At 35.2% G+C, this 21,024-nt stretch overlaps 2 protein-coding genes across 7 annotated transcripts in view; one reads left to right on the top strand and one right to left on the bottom strand.

The window, feature by feature from the left end:
• The window catches only part of CREB1 (cAMP responsive element binding protein 1), a 56,528-nt gene extending 37,581 nt beyond the window's left edge, over positions 1 to 18,947 (top strand). For 4 of the 6 annotated variants that reach the window (XM_018060292.1, XM_018060284.1, XM_018060296.1 and 1 more), the window contains 3 exons: positions 2,388 to 2,570; positions 4,465 to 4,615; positions 12,334 to 18,480. In XM_018060292.1, the coding sequence (XP_017915781.1) occupies positions 2,388 to 2,570; positions 4,465 to 4,615; positions 12,334 to 12,478 (479 nt within the window). In that variant the 3' untranslated portion in view covers positions 12,479 to 18,480. Of the gene's footprint in view, positions 1 to 2,387; positions 2,571 to 4,464; positions 4,616 to 12,333 lie in introns of all 6 variants that reach the window. The other 2 variants (XR_001296787.2, XM_005676432.3) reach the window with 2 other exon arrangements.
• The window catches only part of METTL21A (methyltransferase like 21A), a 53,827-nt gene that overhangs the window by 17,085 nt on the left and 15,718 nt on the right, over positions 1 to 21,024 (bottom strand). The window lies entirely within an intron of this gene.

Genomic DNA, 21,024 nt, shown 5'->3' with positions numbered 1-21,024 from the left:
AATAGGGAAGTGAAGTTGAGGGAGGTAAAGCTCAGAAAAATAGATGTTTCATTTGGCACACCCCTTCCATACAGCGGCTAACAGTTGCTTGTTTTAAGGTTAATACTTTAAGATTTTAAAGGCTTTATGCGTTAATGTTTATGCCGTATTCTCTCTGTATACGCATATATGACTTTGATGGAACTGATTTAACATTATGTTCTTGATTATTATTAACAATCAATATAATGACCACTTACATATGTAACAATATTATATATTTCTTATAAAACAAGTATATGGTTGGGAAAATTCAAATGGTAGAGATTTATAGTATTAATGAAAAGTAAAGTCCCTTCCCATCCCTCCCCAGTAGTAAGAGTTTGGTATATATCCTTCATTCTTTTTCATTCTGTTTATACATAAACATGTAAAATGTATTTTTATACAAGTGAGACCTACATATTTATATACTACAGACAAATATATGCATATAGTTATGTAAGTGGTTTCTTTTAATAGCTACATTGTGTTTCACTGTATAAATATAACATTTGTTTAAAACTCACATACACTGATAAATATTTAGGACTTTTCTACTGTTGCAAATAATGCTACATAAACATTCTTTTAGTATATAGTGTCCTATCCTATCAGTGGGGTAGCATCTAATGAGTGAAATTGTTAAATCCTAGTTACCCTTCCCAGTGACTACATCAATTTATAGCCAATAAATTGGTTGTTGTGTCTTTTTATTAACACTAGTGTTAGTTTTGTCCATTACTTGGTTCACAATCCCTGATAATAAGTGTTGAAAAGATTATTCTTAGGTAGAAAAACATGTTTCACTAAATAAAATTGTTTTTCTCTTCATTTTGGCTACTCAAACTCTCAGCTAAGTTTGTTTAATTATATGCTTTCCTTATTTTGTGATAGAATCATTATGTACATCTAAATACACATTAGTTACTTGACTTCTTTTCCTTCTTGTTTTAATTTAGTTTTTTTGAGAGCAATCTTAAGTCCTTTTAAAATATGACGTGTATAAATAAATATTAAGAGAAAAACAATGTTTGATAGGATCAGACTTCAGTTTTCAGGGTACTTTTATATACATGGTCTCATTTGAGTTTTATAACAATGATACTTATGGGCTAGAACCATATATTTTTATTTTTACAGAAGAGATAACAGATTCAAATGATAAGTTTAGTGATGGAACTTGGACTAGAATCCAGATCTCCTGATTTCTAGTTCCTTCTTTCCTTCCACTTTGATTTCATTGATACATAGTCAAGAAGAAAGCTGTTTGTGTTGAATACAGTGGAATTTGCTCATTAACTCTAATTGAGAAATTGTGGTTTGATTCTGTTAACCTTCTGATTCTTTCAAGTTATCCAGCAGTGTTAATTTCAGAATACTTTTCACATATTTCTTTGGAGCAGATGAATAACACATGTGAATAATCAATGGATTCTACATGAGAAGGCTTGAAAATGTAGCTTACAAATAGCAATAAGATACTTTTTTCTAAATGATCATCTTGGGCTCCAGTTTTAAACTCCGACAGGTCTATGGTAATTAAGTTCCCCAGGACATTTCCGTTGTCTCATTGAGTGGACTTCTGTTACACTTTATGTATTCCTAACTGAGTGAGAACAGAGTGCACTACTTAACTGCTTTATTAATTATGCATTAAAATAATCATTTATTGGGTGCCTATTACATACCCATGTCTGTGCTAATGTACATGAATGTAGAGAAGAAATATAGTACATAGTTAATGTGAGAATAAAGGAAGTGTAGGTCACAGAGTGGTGCTTCTTCTCAACCAAATAACTTCAAATGGAATTTAACATTTTCTCATTTTATTTTTTTAATTGTTAGCTGACATTATTATAAATTATAATGTGGTTCATAGAGTATACTTGTACGCTAGAAACTGGATATAAGTTTTCCTGAGCAGAAAGTTTGGAGAAGGCAATGGCAACCCACTCCAATACTCTTGCCTGGAAAATCCCATGAACGGAGGAGCCTGGTGGGCTGCAGTCCATGGGGTCGCTAAGAGTTGGACACAACTGAGCGACTTCACTTTCACTTTTCACTTTCATGCATTGGAGAAGGAAGTGGCAGCCCACTCCAGTGTTCTTGCCTGGAGAATCCCAGGGACGGGGGAGCCTGTTGGGCTACCGTCTGTGGGGTTGCACAGTCGGACACGACTGAAGTGACTTAGCAGCAGCAGCAGAGCAGAAAGTTACTTGACTATAGAGAATCTTTCTTGGTGATGTTATCTGCTGTAATAATTTCTCCTAGATATGTCTTGCAAATTATTGGAATTTAGTGTGTGTGTGTGTGTGTTTTATATGGTATTAATTAAACTTGTAACAATAAAATCTGTTGGATTTTAGTTGCCATTACCCAAGGAGGAGCAATACAGCTGGCTAACAATGGTACTGATGGGGTACAGGGCCTGCAGACATTAACCATGACCAATGCAGCTGCCACTCAGCCAGGCACTACCATCCTGCAGTATGCCCAGACCACTGATGGACAGCAGATCCTAGTGCCCAGCAACCAAGTTGTCGTTCAAGGTAAGAATTTAGAGCTCACAGGTGTGGTGAATTCTTTAAAAGGTTAAAATTTTATAGACTCAGAAAAAAGTAAGTATGGTAATGCAAAGCACTGTTAAAATACAGCTTATTTTCTGCATCATAGATAATATTTTCCATGAACTCTTCTTCCGTTATTCCAATTGGACCAAAATGTCATGGCATAAAAACAACTATTTTCAGTTTTAAAAATATAACTTCTATATTTAACACCTTTAACATTTGGATGTAGGAGAAATGGGGTAGGCTAGAGGGAAAGACAATAAAAATAGGAGTTTAAAAAGCTAGTTTCTAAATCTAAGTATATAGATTTGCTTGTGACCTTCAGTAAAAGCCAGCCTCCCTTGACCTCATTTTTTTTCCAGTGTGTCAAATGAAAAGTTGTGCTAAATCACTGAAAAGAATCTTTGGAGGTTCAAATTCTGTTTTTCTGCTTTTAGTCAAAAGTAATTTATATCTTCCATTTCTATGGTCATCATTTTTTATTTCAAAGGAAATCATTATATTCTGAAAAATCTTCTGCCAGTGTGCAAGTCCACTGCTCTATGAGCAAGAGTAGTTAAATCCATGGTGAACTGCAAAAATTCAGAACTTACAAAAATTTTTTCTTTTTTTGTTTTCTTGTTGTTTTCTTCCTGTTTGTTTCAGAAATCTTTATGAATAGTGGATCATTTTTCTTTGAATTCGTTGCATATTTTAAGAATGATTTATGCCAGATTTAAAATTTGCATATTAAGGAAATCTGTTTCTAAAAATATTTTCATTAATAGTATGTTTTGTCTCTACTAGGTAATGACAAATATGCCCCTTCCCCATGGATGATTAATTTTCAATAATTCTAAAACCAGCTAAAGAATCATAAAATATTTAAAGGACCCTAATGTACTTACAGGATATTTTGTTACTAAACAAATAATATTTGAAGAAGATAATATTTTGCTTATTAATGGGAGTAAAACACCTTTTCACTTCACACGCAGGTACTCAAAAATTGTAAAGCAGGATGTCAGTGAATTTGAATTCTGAACGTCAGTTTGAAGATGGTAACACGTTTAGTATATACATCTTTTCAACTCAAACTACACATTTTAATTGATGTTAATAACAAAAATGGATGGTTTTTAGAGTTTCAAATTCTCTCAGATAATGTTAGGTTTCTTATTCCTAGGAGGGCATATTTATTATTAAGCTGTTTTTAGAAAGAGACTTTATTATTTCACAAATGATGGATCATTTAATTATAAAAATAAAACTTCAATTTATTTAGCCATTATCATTTACATTAAAACAGTGCTTACAGGTAGTATCATTGTTATCAAGTGATACACTTTTTCATCCTTTCAGTTTTGTTACAATTAGGAATTTATAATAGTTGACCATAATGCTTTATTTTCTCTTCGATTTTGCTATTTTATGAAAAATCATGGTCGTTTTTATGTCGTGGCAAGAGTTTACTTGAAATTTTTTAATATGAATTTACCAGTATCAAAGGAAGACATTGAGGACTATACTCTGTCTAGGAAGATCATCCAAGCTGTGCCCTACTCACCTTTTAGGTTTAAGGCTGGTAAACATGTTAACAACAGAACAGAACTATGTTCCAATGAAAGATAAATGTAAGATCCAGCAGACATAAGTCATGAAGATCCTTTTTCATCTAAGTGCCTATACTAATAAATACTCTAAATTGGGAATTATTTCTGAGTAATGAATGACCCAAAGAGTGCTGCTGATTCTCAGCATTTTAGTCAGAATCATCTGTTGCTTTTTTTCCTTTTAATTCAAAATGTATGTTCAGATTCATGATTGACCCATAGTTTTACCAAGTCACAGTGCTTCAGTGTCTCACACCATGCTCACTGTTTTCTCTTTTCAGCTGCCTCTGGAGATGTACAGACATACCAGATTCGCACAGCGCCCACTAGCACCATTGCCCCTGGGGTTGTTATGGCGTCTTCCCCAGCACTTCCTGCACAGCCTGCTGAAGAAGCAGCACGAAAGAGAGAGGTTCGCCTCATGAAGAACAGGTATATACGTTGCATTTACTTAGATTGTTGTAGGTCAAGAGTAACTTCAGATTATGTCAGTAGGATCTTTGCATTGGGATTTTTTTTCTGGTAAAATTGATGGATCCTGCTAAAACTTCTTTATTTAATAAGCTGCACTTAATGAGATGGCTAATGGTCAGTCTTTGATAAGTAGTAGTTTTTCTTTCATGCAGTTTCTCCATGAGAGAGATAATGCACAGCTTTGCTGTATTTTCACTATTGCTTCAGCCAGCTAACTCAGTTATTTAAAAACTGTTTTTTTGTCACAAGTAGTATCATTAAGAAAGTTAAGATTGTGTGCGTGTGTATAATTGGAAGCTTTATTTACATTAAATGTATTTGTAATAAATGTATGATGGCCAGTCCAAGTTTTAATGCATATTAAACACCTAAATAAAGATTTTTCAAAAAATAGATTAATTCTGAGAATATCTTATTATTGACAAAAATTTTAAAACAGAGCTAGTCTTAAACAATGAACATGCTAGATGTCAAAAATTTTTTAAACATGAGAAAGTTATTTCCATAAAGTAAATTCATAGCTGTAAATAGCTTTGTCATTAAAAAACAAAAGCAGAGTAAAAATGTTATTTACTTGTATTTGCCTTAGTATTGGTATGTATTTAGCTTAGGATTTAAATATACCTTAAGATAAATATGGAAGTTACCTAAGACAAACCAAAGAAAAGGAAAATAAAGATGTTAAAAGTTTGAAACATTGAAAATATTCCTCTGCCTTTCACCCCAAGATTCTTCACATGCTGTGATGAAGTGAAGGAAACATGAAAGTTGAATTTAGAGGATCTAGATTCAAATCCTGGATCTGCCCCTTTTGCTGTGACTTCAGAGCATCACCTCCTAAACCTCAGTTTTCTGGCATTTTTACAAAGGATCTGTTGTAAAAATAGAATCCCACTACCTACCCAGAGGGTTGTTCTGTGGGTCAAATAAGATAATTCCTTTGAAAGCACTTTGTAACTGCAGTGCTCTATTGAAACATCTGTTTTTCTGCAATTTCATTTTTCAGCTCAGATCAGCCTCTTTCATTCCTAAAATATTCCTAGCTATTAAACAATGTTAGTAAATTACATCTAGACTATGAGAAACGGCAGTTTTTTTCCGGGTTATTAGGAAAAGAGTTGGAAACAAGCTGGGTAACTTATTGGTGCTCCATCAATCTGTGATTTTCTGTAAGTATTTAAGTTAGAATAATAAGCAGAAACATAAAAGCTGTGTTCATATTTAAATGTATTTAAAAATATAAATTCTGTTTAAACTTTTGCAGTTTTAAATGTTTGTAGGGAAATGTTTAACCCTTTTTAAAATGAGAAGCAAGTCTGATTAGAAGTCTCAAGTAAAGGCTAGACTAAAAAATTTAAGGTAACAGTATTTACTGAAGAAACCAGTTCTCAACAGACACAGAAGTCAGGTAAAAAATAAATCTCTTCATTATGAAAACATCAGAAGGACTTCAGATTATGTCTATGTAGTCTGGCTCTGTAGAACAGAAACGCTTAAGAATTAGGTGAAGAGGCAGCACTATAGCTTCTTGTCTGCTCTGGTGTACAGAAGAGAGAGATGCCCATTTATAAAAGCAAATTAATTTGACTGGCATACCAAATTTTCCTTTTTCTCTATTCATTTGATTCATGGATTTTCCACACACACACACACCCACCCACCCACAAACACACACACCTCCAGGTTGGGGACAGGGCACACACAGCTTCAGCTCCTAACAACCTCTGTTTACCTGAGATATTCAGGGAAGCTACCTAACTTACTGTGAACTCTTTAATAAAATACTTTGGCTTGGATTTAATTTCACTCTAAGGAAACTTTCCATTGACTGCTATAGCGCCCTTTTCCTTTTATTCCCAGATTCCTGCTGCTTCTACTTTTTCAACTTTCATTCACTAGAATTTGCCTTCTGAGCCCACCATACCACTCCTGTGTCTTCAGAAACATACAGATACCCTTGCATTTGGCACATCTAGTATTCTCTTTTCATTTCATTTTACCTTTATGGGAGTATTTGACACTTCTAACTGCTCATTTCTCTTAAGCTCTTCTTGGCTTATTCACCTGGTTTTCTGTCTACTTTTCAAATTTTCCCTTGAAACTTTCATGCCTACCTGTATTTCAGGCACCACCTTTATGTTGATACAACTCAATTATATGCTAGTTTTGACCTTTCCCTTGAGATATCACTTATTTAGGTACCAGTATATGGTAGACACAGTACTTTGTTTCTTTATATATTTCATTAGTCCTGCCCACAGTAAGACAGAAGCTTATCTCCACTTTACAGTCAGCAGGTAAATATTTTGCCAGAGGTCACACCTTTTAAGAAATGGGTAGAACTGGGAAATGAGCCTGGACCTGGCACCAGAGCATGTGCACGTGCTGCCTCTCGGGTTCCAGCGTGCAGTTGCCATCGCCTGCTCTGCTGCTCAAACTGGAACACGTGGTGGCAGTGTGCTGGAGGTAGGGAGGGCCATGGAGCAAACATGGGAGCTTCCCTTGAATATTTCTGTTGCTCAAAAATTTGACAGAAACAAACATTTTAAAGGTAAAACGAAAGATTCGAAACTAAAGGTAAAACTAAACTCATACCAACAGTGGTTGCTTTGGATTGTGTCCCCCCATCCTTAGCTTTCTCCAGTGTTATGGTTACTTAGGTGGAAAAGTTACAGAATCAGTCTTCTCCTTAACATACTCATAGGATAGATGCCCTTTATGTACCCCACACAAAGGCTGTCCTCTAAACCTGGATAAGGAAAAGTTGTGATTCTTCAAATTCTGTAACATTCAAATTGCCATATACTCAAAAATAAAGTGGTAAATGTTCTAAAAGTATAGATGGTTACATTAATTGTGTTGCTACAGTAACAAAAAATCAGTGTCTTAGAAACAAAAATCTCTTCCTCACTTACTTACATTTTGGCAGCTGCAAGTCATATGCTATGGCTCTCCTCCACATGCTCCCAGCCAAAGGAGGAGCATCTCTTTGAGGCCTGTCCTTGTAGCAAAGGGAAAGGGGGCAATGCTTTTTGAAGCATCTGCTTGATTGTGGTGAACATCACGTCCACTCGAGTACCACTGGCGAAAGCACAGGTGAGGACAAGCCCAGCGTCAGTGAAATGGGGATGTATACTCTTCCCACAGGGAGGGAGGAGTAAAAAATTATGGAAGCAATGCAACCCCTGTCTTCTAATTTTAGAATGCAGGAAGAATTTAACAGTTTTCATAAAAGTAGAAGTCATAAAGGAAAAGGTTAAGTAGGTATGACAACACCTATGATTAGCTAAGGAAAAGATAAAATAGCAAAGCAAACAAACTAGAAACCTTTTAACATATAAAGTCAGATGACTGATAAGGGTATGTAATGGGTAGATTTAAAGACAATGAATTAGAAATAGGGTTTTAAAAAATAAAAAATTCAAACCAAGTAAAGTGTATGCTATGTCAGTGAAGGTACATCCATTCAACTTCCCAGGTTGCTCAGCTGGTAAAGAATCTGCCTGCAAAACAGGAGGCCCTGGTTCGATTTCTGGGTCAGGAAAATCCCCTGGAGAAGGGATAGACTACCCACTCCAGTATTCTTGGGCTTTCCCAGGTGGCTCAGACCGTAAAGAATCCATCCTCAGTGCAGAAGTCCTGGGTTCAGTCCCTGGGTTTGGAAGATCCCCTGGAGAAGGGAACAGCTACTCACTCCAGTATTCTTGGCTGGAGAATTCCATGGACAGAGGAGCCTGGCAGGCTGCAGACCATGGGGTTGCAAAGAGTCAGGCACAACTGAGCAAATTACTTTTTCATTCAACTGTATAAAACCAACCATTAATAATGAAGGTTTGTTTTTATTGAGATGGGAAGATGCTCATAGTGGAAAAGAGCAGGTTACCAATATATATATATTATAATCCCATTTTTTAAAATTTTTATTATAGAAGATAAACATGCTCATTATAAGCATATTAGAAAACATAAGCTAAAATATTTACTCACCACTGATGTGCCACCCAAAATGTTAACATTCTGGAGTATAATTCTTTTCCCCTAGTATATATGTGCAATGATAAATAACATATTTTTAGTATAGTTTTTAATTTTTTATTTTGGAATAATTTTAGCTTATGGGAACAGTTAAAAACATTTTAGTACAGAGTTCTAGATACTCTTATCAACCTTCTCAACTTTCTTACAATTTTAGCATATTATGTAACCAGTCTGTGTTTCTTAAAACTAAAGAAATTAACATTCTGTCATATACTATGGATAGTAATTAACATAGTATTTTTGGACTTCCCTGGTGGCCAAGACTGTAAAGTGTCTGCCTACAGTGCGGGAGACCAGGATTCAATCCTTGGGTCGGGAAGATCTCCCGGAGAAGGAAATAAGTCAGCCCACTCCGGTATTCTTGCCTGGAAAATCCCATGGACAGAGAAACCTGGTAGGCTACAGTCCGTGGGGTCGCAAAGAGTCAGACACGACTACGCGACTTCACTTTCTTTCTTTTTTATCGTGGTATAATACCATTAACTGAACTGTCCATTTTATTTGAATTTCCTCAGTTATTCCACTTTTCTCTACCAGAATCCAGTCCGGGTCACTACACTGCATTTGCTCCTTGTGGCTCCTCATCCCCTCCAGTCTGTGACAGTCTCTTCCTTTGTCTTTTGTGGCCTTGCCACTTTTGAAGAGTAATAAAGTTTCTTTCAGAATATCCGTCACTTTCAACCTGTGTGATGTTTTCTTACGATTAGGTGAAGGTGATGAATTTGGGGGAAGAATCCACAGAGGTGTAGTCTGCCCCTTCTTGTCACTTATCAGGAAGCACATACTAGCATGATTCATTCCTGAGAATGTTTACTTTGATCACTTGGTTAAAGTGCTCTCCAACTGCCCCACTACATTTATTTTTCTCTTTTTACACCCTATTCCTTAGAAGCAAGTTACTACATTCAGCCCACACTGAAATGGAGGATTATTAAAATACCACCTCCTGGAACAGAGAGTATCAAAGAATTTGTGGTTATAGGTGAAAACTAACATAGTAATTGGTCTAATTTCACAAAGATACTTGGAGACTATGCAAATATCTTATTTCTCTTTCAGGTATTCCCCACTAATTTTAGTGTTCACAGGGAGGTCTTTCCTGCGGTGATTATTACTATGATAAAATTCTAATGAGAATTTTGTTTCCCCATCCCTTCTGCAATTATTAACTGGAATTCTTTAAGGAAAATCTTTCCCTTCCCCATGTATTTTTTATGAATATGAATTTATTCATATTCATTCAAATTTAGTATGAATTTATAGATATTTACCTTATTCTTTGGGCTGTAATTCAGTATTACTTAATTATGATATTGTTAAGATTATTCCAGCTTTGGCCATTAGGAGTTCTTACAAGTTGGTTCCTGTGTCCTTTAGATGGCATCTTAATTTTCTTGAAACACATCTTTATTTTCTGACACTACATTATCCAGGTTCAACTTCTCATCTTATGGTTTTCTCTGCCTTAGCTTTGAAATCAGCCATTTCTTCAGTGAGCCTTAGTTTCTTTCATTGGAAAATGGTTTACTTTGACCACTTGGTTAAAGTGCTGTCCAACTGCCCCCCATTACAGTTATTTTTCTCTTTTTATAAAATTTTTCAAAGTGCTCTTTGCTACTGAGGCCCTCTTAAAGGACGGAGCTAGGAAATATGTGTGTGTGTGTGTGTGTGTGTGTGTGTGTGTCTACACACTAGCTCATGTATGCACATATCTATAGTTCTGTGTATTACTATATACTGTAGTAATTATTATATGTATATTTTACTAACCCCACTGACTAATCTCTAACCACAGGGTTTATTTTAGCCTTACCTTCCCCCTTTGCTTATTTGTAACTTCGTTCTCTGACAGAAACTTGGCTTCCCAATAAAGACGGTTTATTCATCTATTTATTAAATGCTAGTATCATATAAAATAGTTTTGTAATTGCTAACTTATACCCCTGTTAGAAACAAATTTACAATACAACAGTCACGCACAGTTCTTTTTCGCTTATAACCTTAAAGTACTAGTGAAGGCACTGTGTTCAGAGTTACTTAGCTGTGCTTCTTTTTTCTCTGCTCCTTTCAGTGAGGTGGGTGGTGGTGGTGGTTTAATTGCTAAATTCTGTCCGACTCTTTGTGACCCCATGGACTGTAGCCCACCAGGATCCTCTGTCCATGGAATTTCCCAGGCAAGAATACTGGAGCAGGTTGTCATTTCCTCTTCCAGGGGATCTTCCCGACGCAGGGATCAAACTTGCATCTCTGGCTTCACAGGTCCGTTACCCCTGAGCCACCTGGGACGTCCTCAGTGAGGTTATGTCATACATTTACAGTAAAGTTAGATTTCTCAACATGTTCATTCAATTCTGAGATTGCCTGACATCTTGTTTTCTGTTTTTAAATTGTCATTGCTTTACCCTTTGTGCTGTATGGTTCTATGGCTTCTGACAGACATATTACCACCACAGTGCCATACAGTACATTTATACCATTCTAAAAAGAATTCCCAGTGATAACGTTTGGTGGTTGGCCTCTACCTCTTTCCCCAGCTCCTGGAAACCACTGAACTGTTTTCTATCTTCTTCTGTCTTTTCCAGAATCTCCTATAAATGTAACCTTTTGGATATGACTTCTCTCACCTAGCACAATGCATTGTTAGTGGTATATGAATCAGGTAGTCGGTTTTATCCCTGGTATTCTATGGATGTGGTTTATCCATTCACCTTAAAGTTTATCTTCGTTTCTAGTTTTGAAGGATTATGAATAAAGTTACAATGAACAGTTAGATACAGGTTTTTATATGAACTTTCAGTTCACTTGAGTAAATATCTAGGAGTGGCCTGGATGGATGGAACGGTAAGTATATATTTAATAAGAAACTGACAAACTTCTTCAGAGTGGCTATACCATTTGCCTTTCTACCAGCAATGTATGAAAGTTCCAAGTGCGCTGTACAAGTGTTATAACTATATTTTACATTTAGGTCTCTGATCCCTTTTGAATTAATTTTTGTAAGGTGTGAAGTGTGTTCAGATTTATCTTTCTGTATCAACTGTTTATTCTAGCACCATTTGTTAAAAAAGATTATTCTTTCTTTGTGGAATTGCCCTTGTACTTTTGTCAAAATGTAATTGACCATATTTGTATAGGCTTGTTTCTGGGGTGTCTGGCTTGCTTGCTTCATTGTTTTGGGTATCTGTCCTTTTGCCCATCCAGTCCATTGGGAGAATATTTTCATTCTCTTCTGTTCTTAAAAATACTCAGAAATTTTTGAGACACTTTAAGAGGCACTCTCCAAGCTAAAGAGTTCTTTAAATTTTTTATTTAAAGCTCATTTGAATTTTTGTATTCTATTCCAAAATATAGTAATTTTTATTTTCATGTGATAATGCTTGCTACCCTTCTGCCCCATCAATTAAAATTGGTGCTTCAGAACAGTTGTGTTTTTTTTTTTATCAGTTTTCTATGGTATGTTGAAAATTTTACATTAGGCAATTTCCGAGTCATTCTCTTTATTTTTTTCAAATGCCTAATCTATAATATATTAAAATGTTTGTTGCTTTGAGCCAGATCTCTTTTTTTAATGTATTCTACCTAACCCAAAACAAAGGCTGCAGAAATGTTGCATAATTTTTCCTGTCTTTTGCTTATAGGGAAGCAGCACGAGAGTGTCGTAGAAAGAAGAAAGAATATGTGAAATGTCTAGAAAACAGAGTGGCAGTGCTTGAAAATCAAAACAAGACACTGATTGAGGAGCTAAAAGCACTTAAGGACCTTTACTGCCACAAGTCAGATTAATTTGGGATTTAAATTTTCACCTATGATGGTGGGAAAAGGACTGGCTTGGCCACAACCAGAAAGACGAAATAAACATTTTATTTTCTAAACATTTCTTTTTTTCTATGCGCAAAACTGCCTGAAAGCAACTACAGAATTTCATTCATTTGTGCTTTTGCATTAAACTGTGAATGCTCCAACACCTGCCTCCACTTCTCCCCTCAAGAAATTTTCAGCACCAGGAATCATGAAGAGACTTCTGCTTTGTATCCCTTGCCCTCTTCAAGAAGTAATAATTTGTTTACTTGTAAATTGATGGGGGAATTGAGGAAAAGAAAATTTCTTTTTTTTAATGATTTCAAGGTTTGTGCTGAGCTCCTTGATTGCCTTAGGGACAGAATTACCCCAGCTTCTTGAGTTGACGTAATGTTTGGGCCGCATGCTTAAAGTAAGTAAGGTGCAATGAAGAAGTGTTGATTGCCAAATTGACCTGTTTTCACATTTCCATTGTGAATTATGTAAAATCGTTAAAGAGACATACCCTGTGAGAAAAGAATTTTAGGATGGTGTTGAAGAAATTAAGAATGAATTCAGAGTGCTTTCTATGTACATTCTCTTCAATACTGAACACTTGTCCTTGGTTCTTAAAAATAATCTGTATTAACTATAGCTCTTCGATAGGGCAGTTGTTGCTTCTTAATTCAGTTCTGTATGTGTTCAACATTTTTGAATACATTAAAAGAAGTAACCAACTGAATGAAAAAGCATGGTATTTGATTTTAAATTAAATCAAAGTAAGTAAAATTACAAAGCTTCATTTAGTTTAGTACTAAATTTTTAGTACAAAGATGCTCATTAGTAAACCAGTTCCTTGAGTTATATAACAAGGTTTTTAAATAAATGTTTTTGTCATCACCTTCAAAAATATTTATATTGTCACACATTTACTTAAAAAGGTTTTTCTAATTAAACTGCTCCCCTTTGCACTTATACCACCAACAGGAAAGCCTTCAAGATGTTGAAGCAAAGTGATATATTTGTTTATAAAATGTTATGTGTTATAGAAAAATACTGATTTTAAATTGTTTCCATATTAACATACTTTAACAGTTTAGTGAATTTTTTAATGAAAAAAGTTATAAGGATATAGTTTAAAAGTACAATATTAGATATACACAAGGAAAATAATTTTCTTCAGACTTAATTTGAATGACTGCTGTACTGCAATATTTGAACTGTCATTCTTGTAAGACCTGTTTTTGTTGTTTTCTTCCAAAAGGGATAGGGCTGCTTAGCTTCCCAGTGTGCTGTATAGCCTCTGTTACTCTGTAAAGGAGCTACCTGTTTGTTTTACCTGACTAGAGCTGGCTGTATTTGTATGTATCACACATTGTTTCCAATATGACTTTGAATTACTAATACTCATTTTATTCACTAAGTCGATAAATTTAAAAGTTACCCTTTAAAAAAAAATAAGACTGAGATAGATCTGAAAAATTGAAAATGACATGTTAGATTATAATTTCTCATTTGAGAAGTTGTTCTTTTTTTTAAGAGAGTCTAGGATTTAATGTTTTATATTTAGTTATGTCATCGATTGTTTTTAAAAGTTTGTTAATGTGTTAACAAAATATGCAGATGTGGGTGTGCATTATTGAGTCCATTTTGAAAAGTAAGACTTTTAATTAATATTTGTAAATGGTATTTTTTGTTTGTAACAAACCGTTGTCTTTTTTTAAGGATGAACAGAGTTTATGAAGCCAGCATCATTCTAAGAATTGAGTGATGTAGTCTTATCTTTGGACAGTTCACCAGATTCTCAAGAAGGCTTTCAAACGACTGTAAATTTTGTTGTTTATCCTGCTGAGCTAACGGTGAAAGTTGTAACATAAAAATTATTTGTATGCCAGCATAGATATACCATTTTCCAAAATTGGTTTGATAGAAACCAAGCAAAATCACAAATCTGTTCACAAACCAGAACTTTTAAATGAGTCAGAATGTCAAAACTGAACATTTTAAAAGTGATAAGCTTTAGAATTGGAATATTTAGCAAATTAAATGTTTCCAGAAATCAAGGTTGTTTAATTAGCAATTTAGTGGTCTCTTAGTCCCTGATAAATCAAGGCAATCACATCCATATTAGCTGGTTGGATTTATAAGTTACTTTGAGGATGACTGCTCTGGTTTGAAGTCAGTTAATGGTGAGGTAAGAAGTATATTCTGTTGCTAAATCTGTTTAGACCTTGGAGAGACTTGAAGAGTTTCGTTTATACAGATAGAAATTAAGCATCTTTTGTGAACTTTTTTTTTTTTTAAAGAGAATTGGGAAAAATGTGTTTGTTTTTAAGCATGCAACTTTGAGAATCTTTGTTAACAACATAATTTTTAAAAATCTTACAGCCAAGAATATATGTGGCCATATTATAAATGTTTTTTCTCTTCATATTGGCCAAAAGGGAATAAAAATGTCATCATAGGAATCTGTACATATGCTACTGATTTGCCTAGAAAATAGCAAGTTTGGTATTGCTCACTTTGCAAATATAGGGCCATGTGGCACTTTTATCTATAGGACAGATTAATAAAAATGAAGTGGGAGGGGTTTATTTTTGATATATTGCTCTTATGAGTTTTTAGGCTTTGATAGCATTTAACTGAAAAGTGGTTTAGAAAGGGCTAGATCCAATGTGTTCACATTATTAAAAAGAATTGATACCAGATGTAATTTTTAAGTTCACTCTTTTTCAAACTCAAGTACCATATTGGCAACCATAATATTGTCATAGGTGCTCTATTCATTTAGATATTCTTGGGGGGATCGCATTTGTATAATATATGTGTACATATATATATATACATACAGTATATATCTGAGGCTCTGAGAGCTCTTAAGTCAGGAATGCTAAGTATTATAGTATATTGAGGTCAGATGAAATTTTACATTTTTGCGTGATCTATTGCATCCCTTTTGGTAGTTTCTTGGACTGCATTACTCCAGCACTCATGATGGATTTTTTTATCTGCTAATTTTCTTTTTTTTTTTAATTGTTAATTCTCTTTGACTTGATACTTTTAAAAACATGTTACTAGTCACTTGAACCACCACCACCACCCCCAAAAGTATTTGGTTTTTATGCTTTGTCTCTGGCAGCTATAACAGTGGTAAGAACATTTTGAAGATAGCTTCTAAAAGGTACCACTGATTTTTTTCAAAAATCATCCTGGGGGAAAACTTTTGGTGTTTTCATTTGAGCAGGGATTTTTGTCAGAAAATATACTTAGATGGTAAGTCAGCAGCAGTGCTAGTATCTGAAAGCACAATACCAGTCAGGCAGGCTGTCCGATCAGAAGTATCTGGCTGAAGTTTATCTCTGTCTCTCAGGCCTAATCCCTGATCCTTTTGACCATTTAGGGTGACATGTGGAATCATACAAAGGCTTAGGAAGATACAAGTTTGTTTAAACCAGGATGCTTTTACTTAAAGTGACTTCAATCTAGATTTCTTATTTTCATTTCTAATATTTTTAATTCTGTGATCAACTATAGTCAGCTGTCAGCATAAATTGGTCTGTTTATTTTGAAGATCAGAAGGTTGGCTGCTTCATTTTTCAGGATTAAGTAAGGCTGACATCTTAAAGTTAAAATTTTGAATTAAAGTAGGTTCCAAAGACACTTGTTACACACCATTTCATTTTTTTCAAGAGGCTCTGTTTGTTGCCTTTGTAACCCTGAAAACTGTTGGTATATTGTTTCCCATTGACTTAATACAAAAGTTGTATATTTATTTGGATTATATTTACATTATATTCTTTGTAAATGTTTGGTGTAACTTGCACTTTTAAAATGACCCTGTTTGGGGTATTTGCAAACTTGAGAAATTCCCTCATCAATTGATTGTCATCTGACTTTTTATGTCTTTCTCCTGTCTTCAAATCATGTGTCTTTTTTAATGGAAGCTTTTCATTGATTAAAATATTTTATTTAACACCTAAATGCTAGCCTTCTAAATAGCTGTAAAAAGAGGAAAATAAGGAAATTAGACTAGCTCAATTAATTTAAAAATGGGTTCAAACCCTATCTAATTCTCTTTCATCATGAATAAAGATAGAAGGAAATACAGCTCAAGTGAATATTTATTTCCAATTTTAAATGAGATTCTGTCCTCATTCCAACATTAATGCTATCTATAGGATCCTAAGATATCCTTGAATTTGTGCAGAACAGTGAAAGACTTCAAGGTAATTAATTATTGTTGTCATGGAGAACATGTAATAATTTGATTAACTTTTTCACTTTAAATTGTCATTAACATAAAAAATAACTGTCTAAATTTGACTGGTTTCAGATGAGAGGAAAAGTGAGGTGTGCTTATAGTAAGCCTATAGGTGAAGAATTGTGGGATAAATTTGTTCACTCAGTTGTACAAAGCACAACTAGAACTTTCTGTTGGACGGCTTACATACATCTTGAATACTTTTAATGTTGATGTGTTGACTTTTTTTAAGTTGACTGCACAGTCACTGTATGTACTAGGAACTGGTTTCCTTGACTGTCTAGAATCAACGGCTGAGAGAGGCACTAATCCCTGAGGGGTCGAACATATCATGGAGCTGAGTCAGTATGGAAGAATTTCAGATCAATCAAACAGGGTGCTGCAGTTCCATCTGTCTCATCTGCTGATGATAAGTTCTTATTAATGAGTGAATGTAGCTTAAGCCTTTGTATGTGTCCTCAGGGGGCAGACAAACTTTAAGAGGGACCAGATAACGTTTGAATGGAGGGATTATATTTCAGGTGTTTTAGCTTGAAATTTATTTTTTAAAAAAATAAAAATAGAAAAAAAAAAAAGCCTGTGAAGCAATTTGATACTATAAACAGGCTGCGTTGTTTAGCACAGAGAGAAAATATTGACCTGTCTGCATTCTGGTACTGTACATACAGGTCCTAGTTGGGTAAAACACGATACATTTTGAGTTATTCTCACCAGCAAGTAAAAGGAAAATGAATATTCTTCAGTAAATGTCTTTTGAAAGGGTCAAACCATAGGAAATGCAAATTTTACCTGCTTTATACAGGCATTATTTAATACTTGCCTATAGAAGCATTTCTAAGCTGGTGTCTGAGGAGCATCTCAGATGTGAGAGTAAATCTAACATAGTTCAAAAATTGGTAGGGAAGGAAGGAAATCCCTGCAGATGATGACCTTAGTCAGCTGGCCAAGTAAAACGATCTGTCGTTGTGTTTGGGAGGTTTTATTTTCTTACGTTTTTAAAATTGAATTGGTATATGCTTTATAGACATTGTATTTTTATCCAGGTGCCACTCCAATTTGTGTATGTAATAAAGTTATTTATATTAAAATTGGGAAATAATCTGTGAGGATAGATTAGGATGGCAGAGGAGAGTGCTTGTTTGCAGTTTTCCATGTACAGTCCCTGACTGGTTTGTCATGTCAGTTGTCATCCCCACCCAAAAAGAATTATTTCTAACCTAGCTGTATCACTTGAAACTTTAGAAACAAAATAATCAGGGAAGTTTCTAGAGAGAAAGGTGTTGGGTTTTTGGTTTTGTTTTGTTTTTCCTTGAGGATTGGGGTCAAGAATACCTCCCCCCAAAACTGTCAACACAAAACAGGGTATTGACTTTTAACTCTGATGTTGCTATTGGAGTTGAATACTAAATAAGTAACTATAGTGAGGAAAATACATTTCTAATAAGATTCCCTACATTCTAGAAGCATCCCTGTTTTAATTTTTTTTTTAACCTAAATCTTTCTGTGCTTTGTGTAAAGAGAAAAAATGTACTGAGTTACAATGCATTTTATTAACACTATGTACATATTAGCTGCTTTGTGTTCAGAATGGTAGCAATTGCTTTGTATATTAAAGTAATCCTTGTGAATTTGTGAAATATTGTCATAAAGTGCTTTTTCTTACTGTAATCTTTGTGGTATCAACTGTCATAATGCCCTTTTTACACAAACATTTATGTGCTGTCACATAAACATGCTTTTAAAAACTCTTAAGTCTCTTTTTTGGGATGGGATCATCTACATTGTGGTTTTTCCTAGGTGTGTTAAGCAATATTTGGTGGACTTGGTTTATTTTGTTAAATGGCAAAAGTTACGCTAGAATATATCACAAGCTTATGTTGCACAGCAGCAGAAAACGAACTCAAACAACATAGCTTTACTTAATTTTACTGTATTCCTGGTTTTTAGCACAAGATTTCTTCTTTCAGTAAGATTAATGAACAGTGCCTTTTTGAGGATTTAGAGATGTTACTGAGACAACCAATGGGAGACATATGGCCAGCTGTGTTTAATGTCTCAAAATGCATGTTTGCATTGGAAGGATAAGAATAGATGGATCTACTGGGTCTCCTTGTAATTCTAAAGTTCTGTAATTACATAAAATGGAAGGAAAGGGGAGGAGATGTGGTTAATCTGCTCTTCACTTAAAGCACAAGAATAAAAGATTGTCTCCTGTACTGTTGATTCAGTTTCTGAAAATTAGCAGTTGCAGTCTAAAGGGCTTTTAAAAATTGCCATGTTGTTTAAGCTTGTTATATCTGACATTGTATTGAAAGTAATACATGAGTTTTATTCCTTTTTTCTTCTACAAGGGGTGACCACATAATGTAATGTACAGACATTTTTGCGAGGGAAAGGGTGGGGTGTAAGCCAAGACTGCTGCACAAACTAGGACTTATGGTGACCCTCCTTGTAAGCTGAGCTTATGTGCTTGGACCTCCAGTAAAAGCGAAGAGTGCCTATCCTCTCCATCAACTTTGCTGTCACTTGCTTATTTCACAAACATGTACATGTTGAGAACACAGTTCAGGGCACTGGAAAGTTCCTGTCTTCAAGAGACTAAGACACACAGCCAAGGAAACAATTCCAACACATTTATACAACTTGAGTCCTGAACTCTAGACTCACATTTGTCATCTACTCCGACTGCAAAATAGAGGTCCAAACTGAACTTTTAATTTCTCCTCTAAATCAGTTGTCCCTTAAGCTGGTTCTTCTCCATCTTGAAGGTGAGACCATTAACCACTGCCTAAATCAGGGCTGTCCTTCCCTCTTCATTTTAATTTATCCACATTGACCATACTAGGGCTTAGAATGCTAGTGAGGACTCAACAAGGGAAGAGGGAAGGTAATTTGAGTCTGAATGTGATTTTTGTTCTTGTTTGAGGTGCAAATTCATAAAACATTTTGAAGACTGCATTCATAATGTTGTCTTACCACCACCTATATCTAGTTCCAAAACATTTTTATCACTCCAAAGAAATGCTGTACTCAAATAAGAGTCACTCGATTTTCCCCTCCCTTCTGCCCTTGACAACCACCAATCTTCAGATTTACCTGGTCTGGATATTTCACATTATCATACAATATGTGACATTTTACGTCTGGCTTCTTTCAGTTAGCCTACTGTTTTTGAAGTTCCTCCACATTGTAGCATATATCAGAACTTCACTTCTTTTTATGGCCAAGCAATATCCAATGTATGTATATGCCACTGTTCATCTGTTGTACCTTTTTTGTTTCCACTTTGGAGCCATTGTAAATAATGCTTCTGTGAACATTCATGTGTAAGTTTTGTGTTTGAGCGCTTGTTTTCAACTTTTGGGGGGGTATATACATCTAGGGATTTGATTTAGGTAATACCTGAATGGTCTAGCGGTTTTCCCTACTTCAATTTAAGTCCGAATTTGGCAATAAGGAGTTCATGATCTGATCCACAGTCAGCTCCTGGTCTTGTTTTTGTTGACTGTATAGAGCTTCTCCATCTTTGGCTGCAAAGAATATAATCAGTCTGATTTTGGTGTTGACCATCTGGTGATGTCCATGTGTAGTCTTCTCTTGTGTCGTTGGAAGGTGTTTGCTATGATCAGTGCATTGTCTTGGCAAAACTCTATTAGCCTTTGCCCTGGTTCATTCCACATTCCAAGGCCAAATTTGCCTGTTACTCCAGGTGTTTCTTGACTTCCTACTTTTGCATTCCAGTCCCCTATAATGAAAAGGACATCTTTTTTAGGTGTTAGTTCTTAAAGGTCTTGTAGGTCTTCATAGAACCGTTCAACTTCAGCTTCTTCAGCGTCACTGGTTAGGGCATAGACTTGGATTACCGTGATATTGAATGGTTTGCCTTGGAAATGAACAGGGATCATTCTGTCGTTTTTGAGATTGCATCCAAGTACTGCATTTCGGACTCTTGTTGACCATGATGGCTACTCCACTTCTGAGGGATTCCGGCCCGAAGTAGTAGATATAATGGTCATCTGAGTTAAATTCACCCATTCCAGTCCATTTTAGTTTGCTGATTCCTAGAATGTCAACGTTCACTCTTGCCATCTCTTGTTTGACCACTTCCAATTTGCCTTGATTCATGGACCTGACATTCCAGGTTCCTATGCAGTATTGCTCTTTACAGCATCGGACCTTGCTTCTATCACCAGTCACATCCACAGCTGGGTATTGTTTTTGCTTTGGCTCCATCCCTTCATTCTTTATAGAGTTATTTCTCCACTGATCTCCAGTAGCATATTGGGCACCT

Source organism: Capra hircus, chromosome 2 (assembly GCF_001704415.2).
Source record: "Capra hircus breed San Clemente chromosome 2, ASM170441v1, whole genome shotgun sequence".
In the NCBI taxonomy this organism is placed as follows: Eukaryota; Metazoa; Chordata; class Mammalia; order Artiodactyla; family Bovidae; genus Capra; species Capra hircus.
This window is presented reverse-complemented; position numbering and strand designations above follow the sequence as displayed.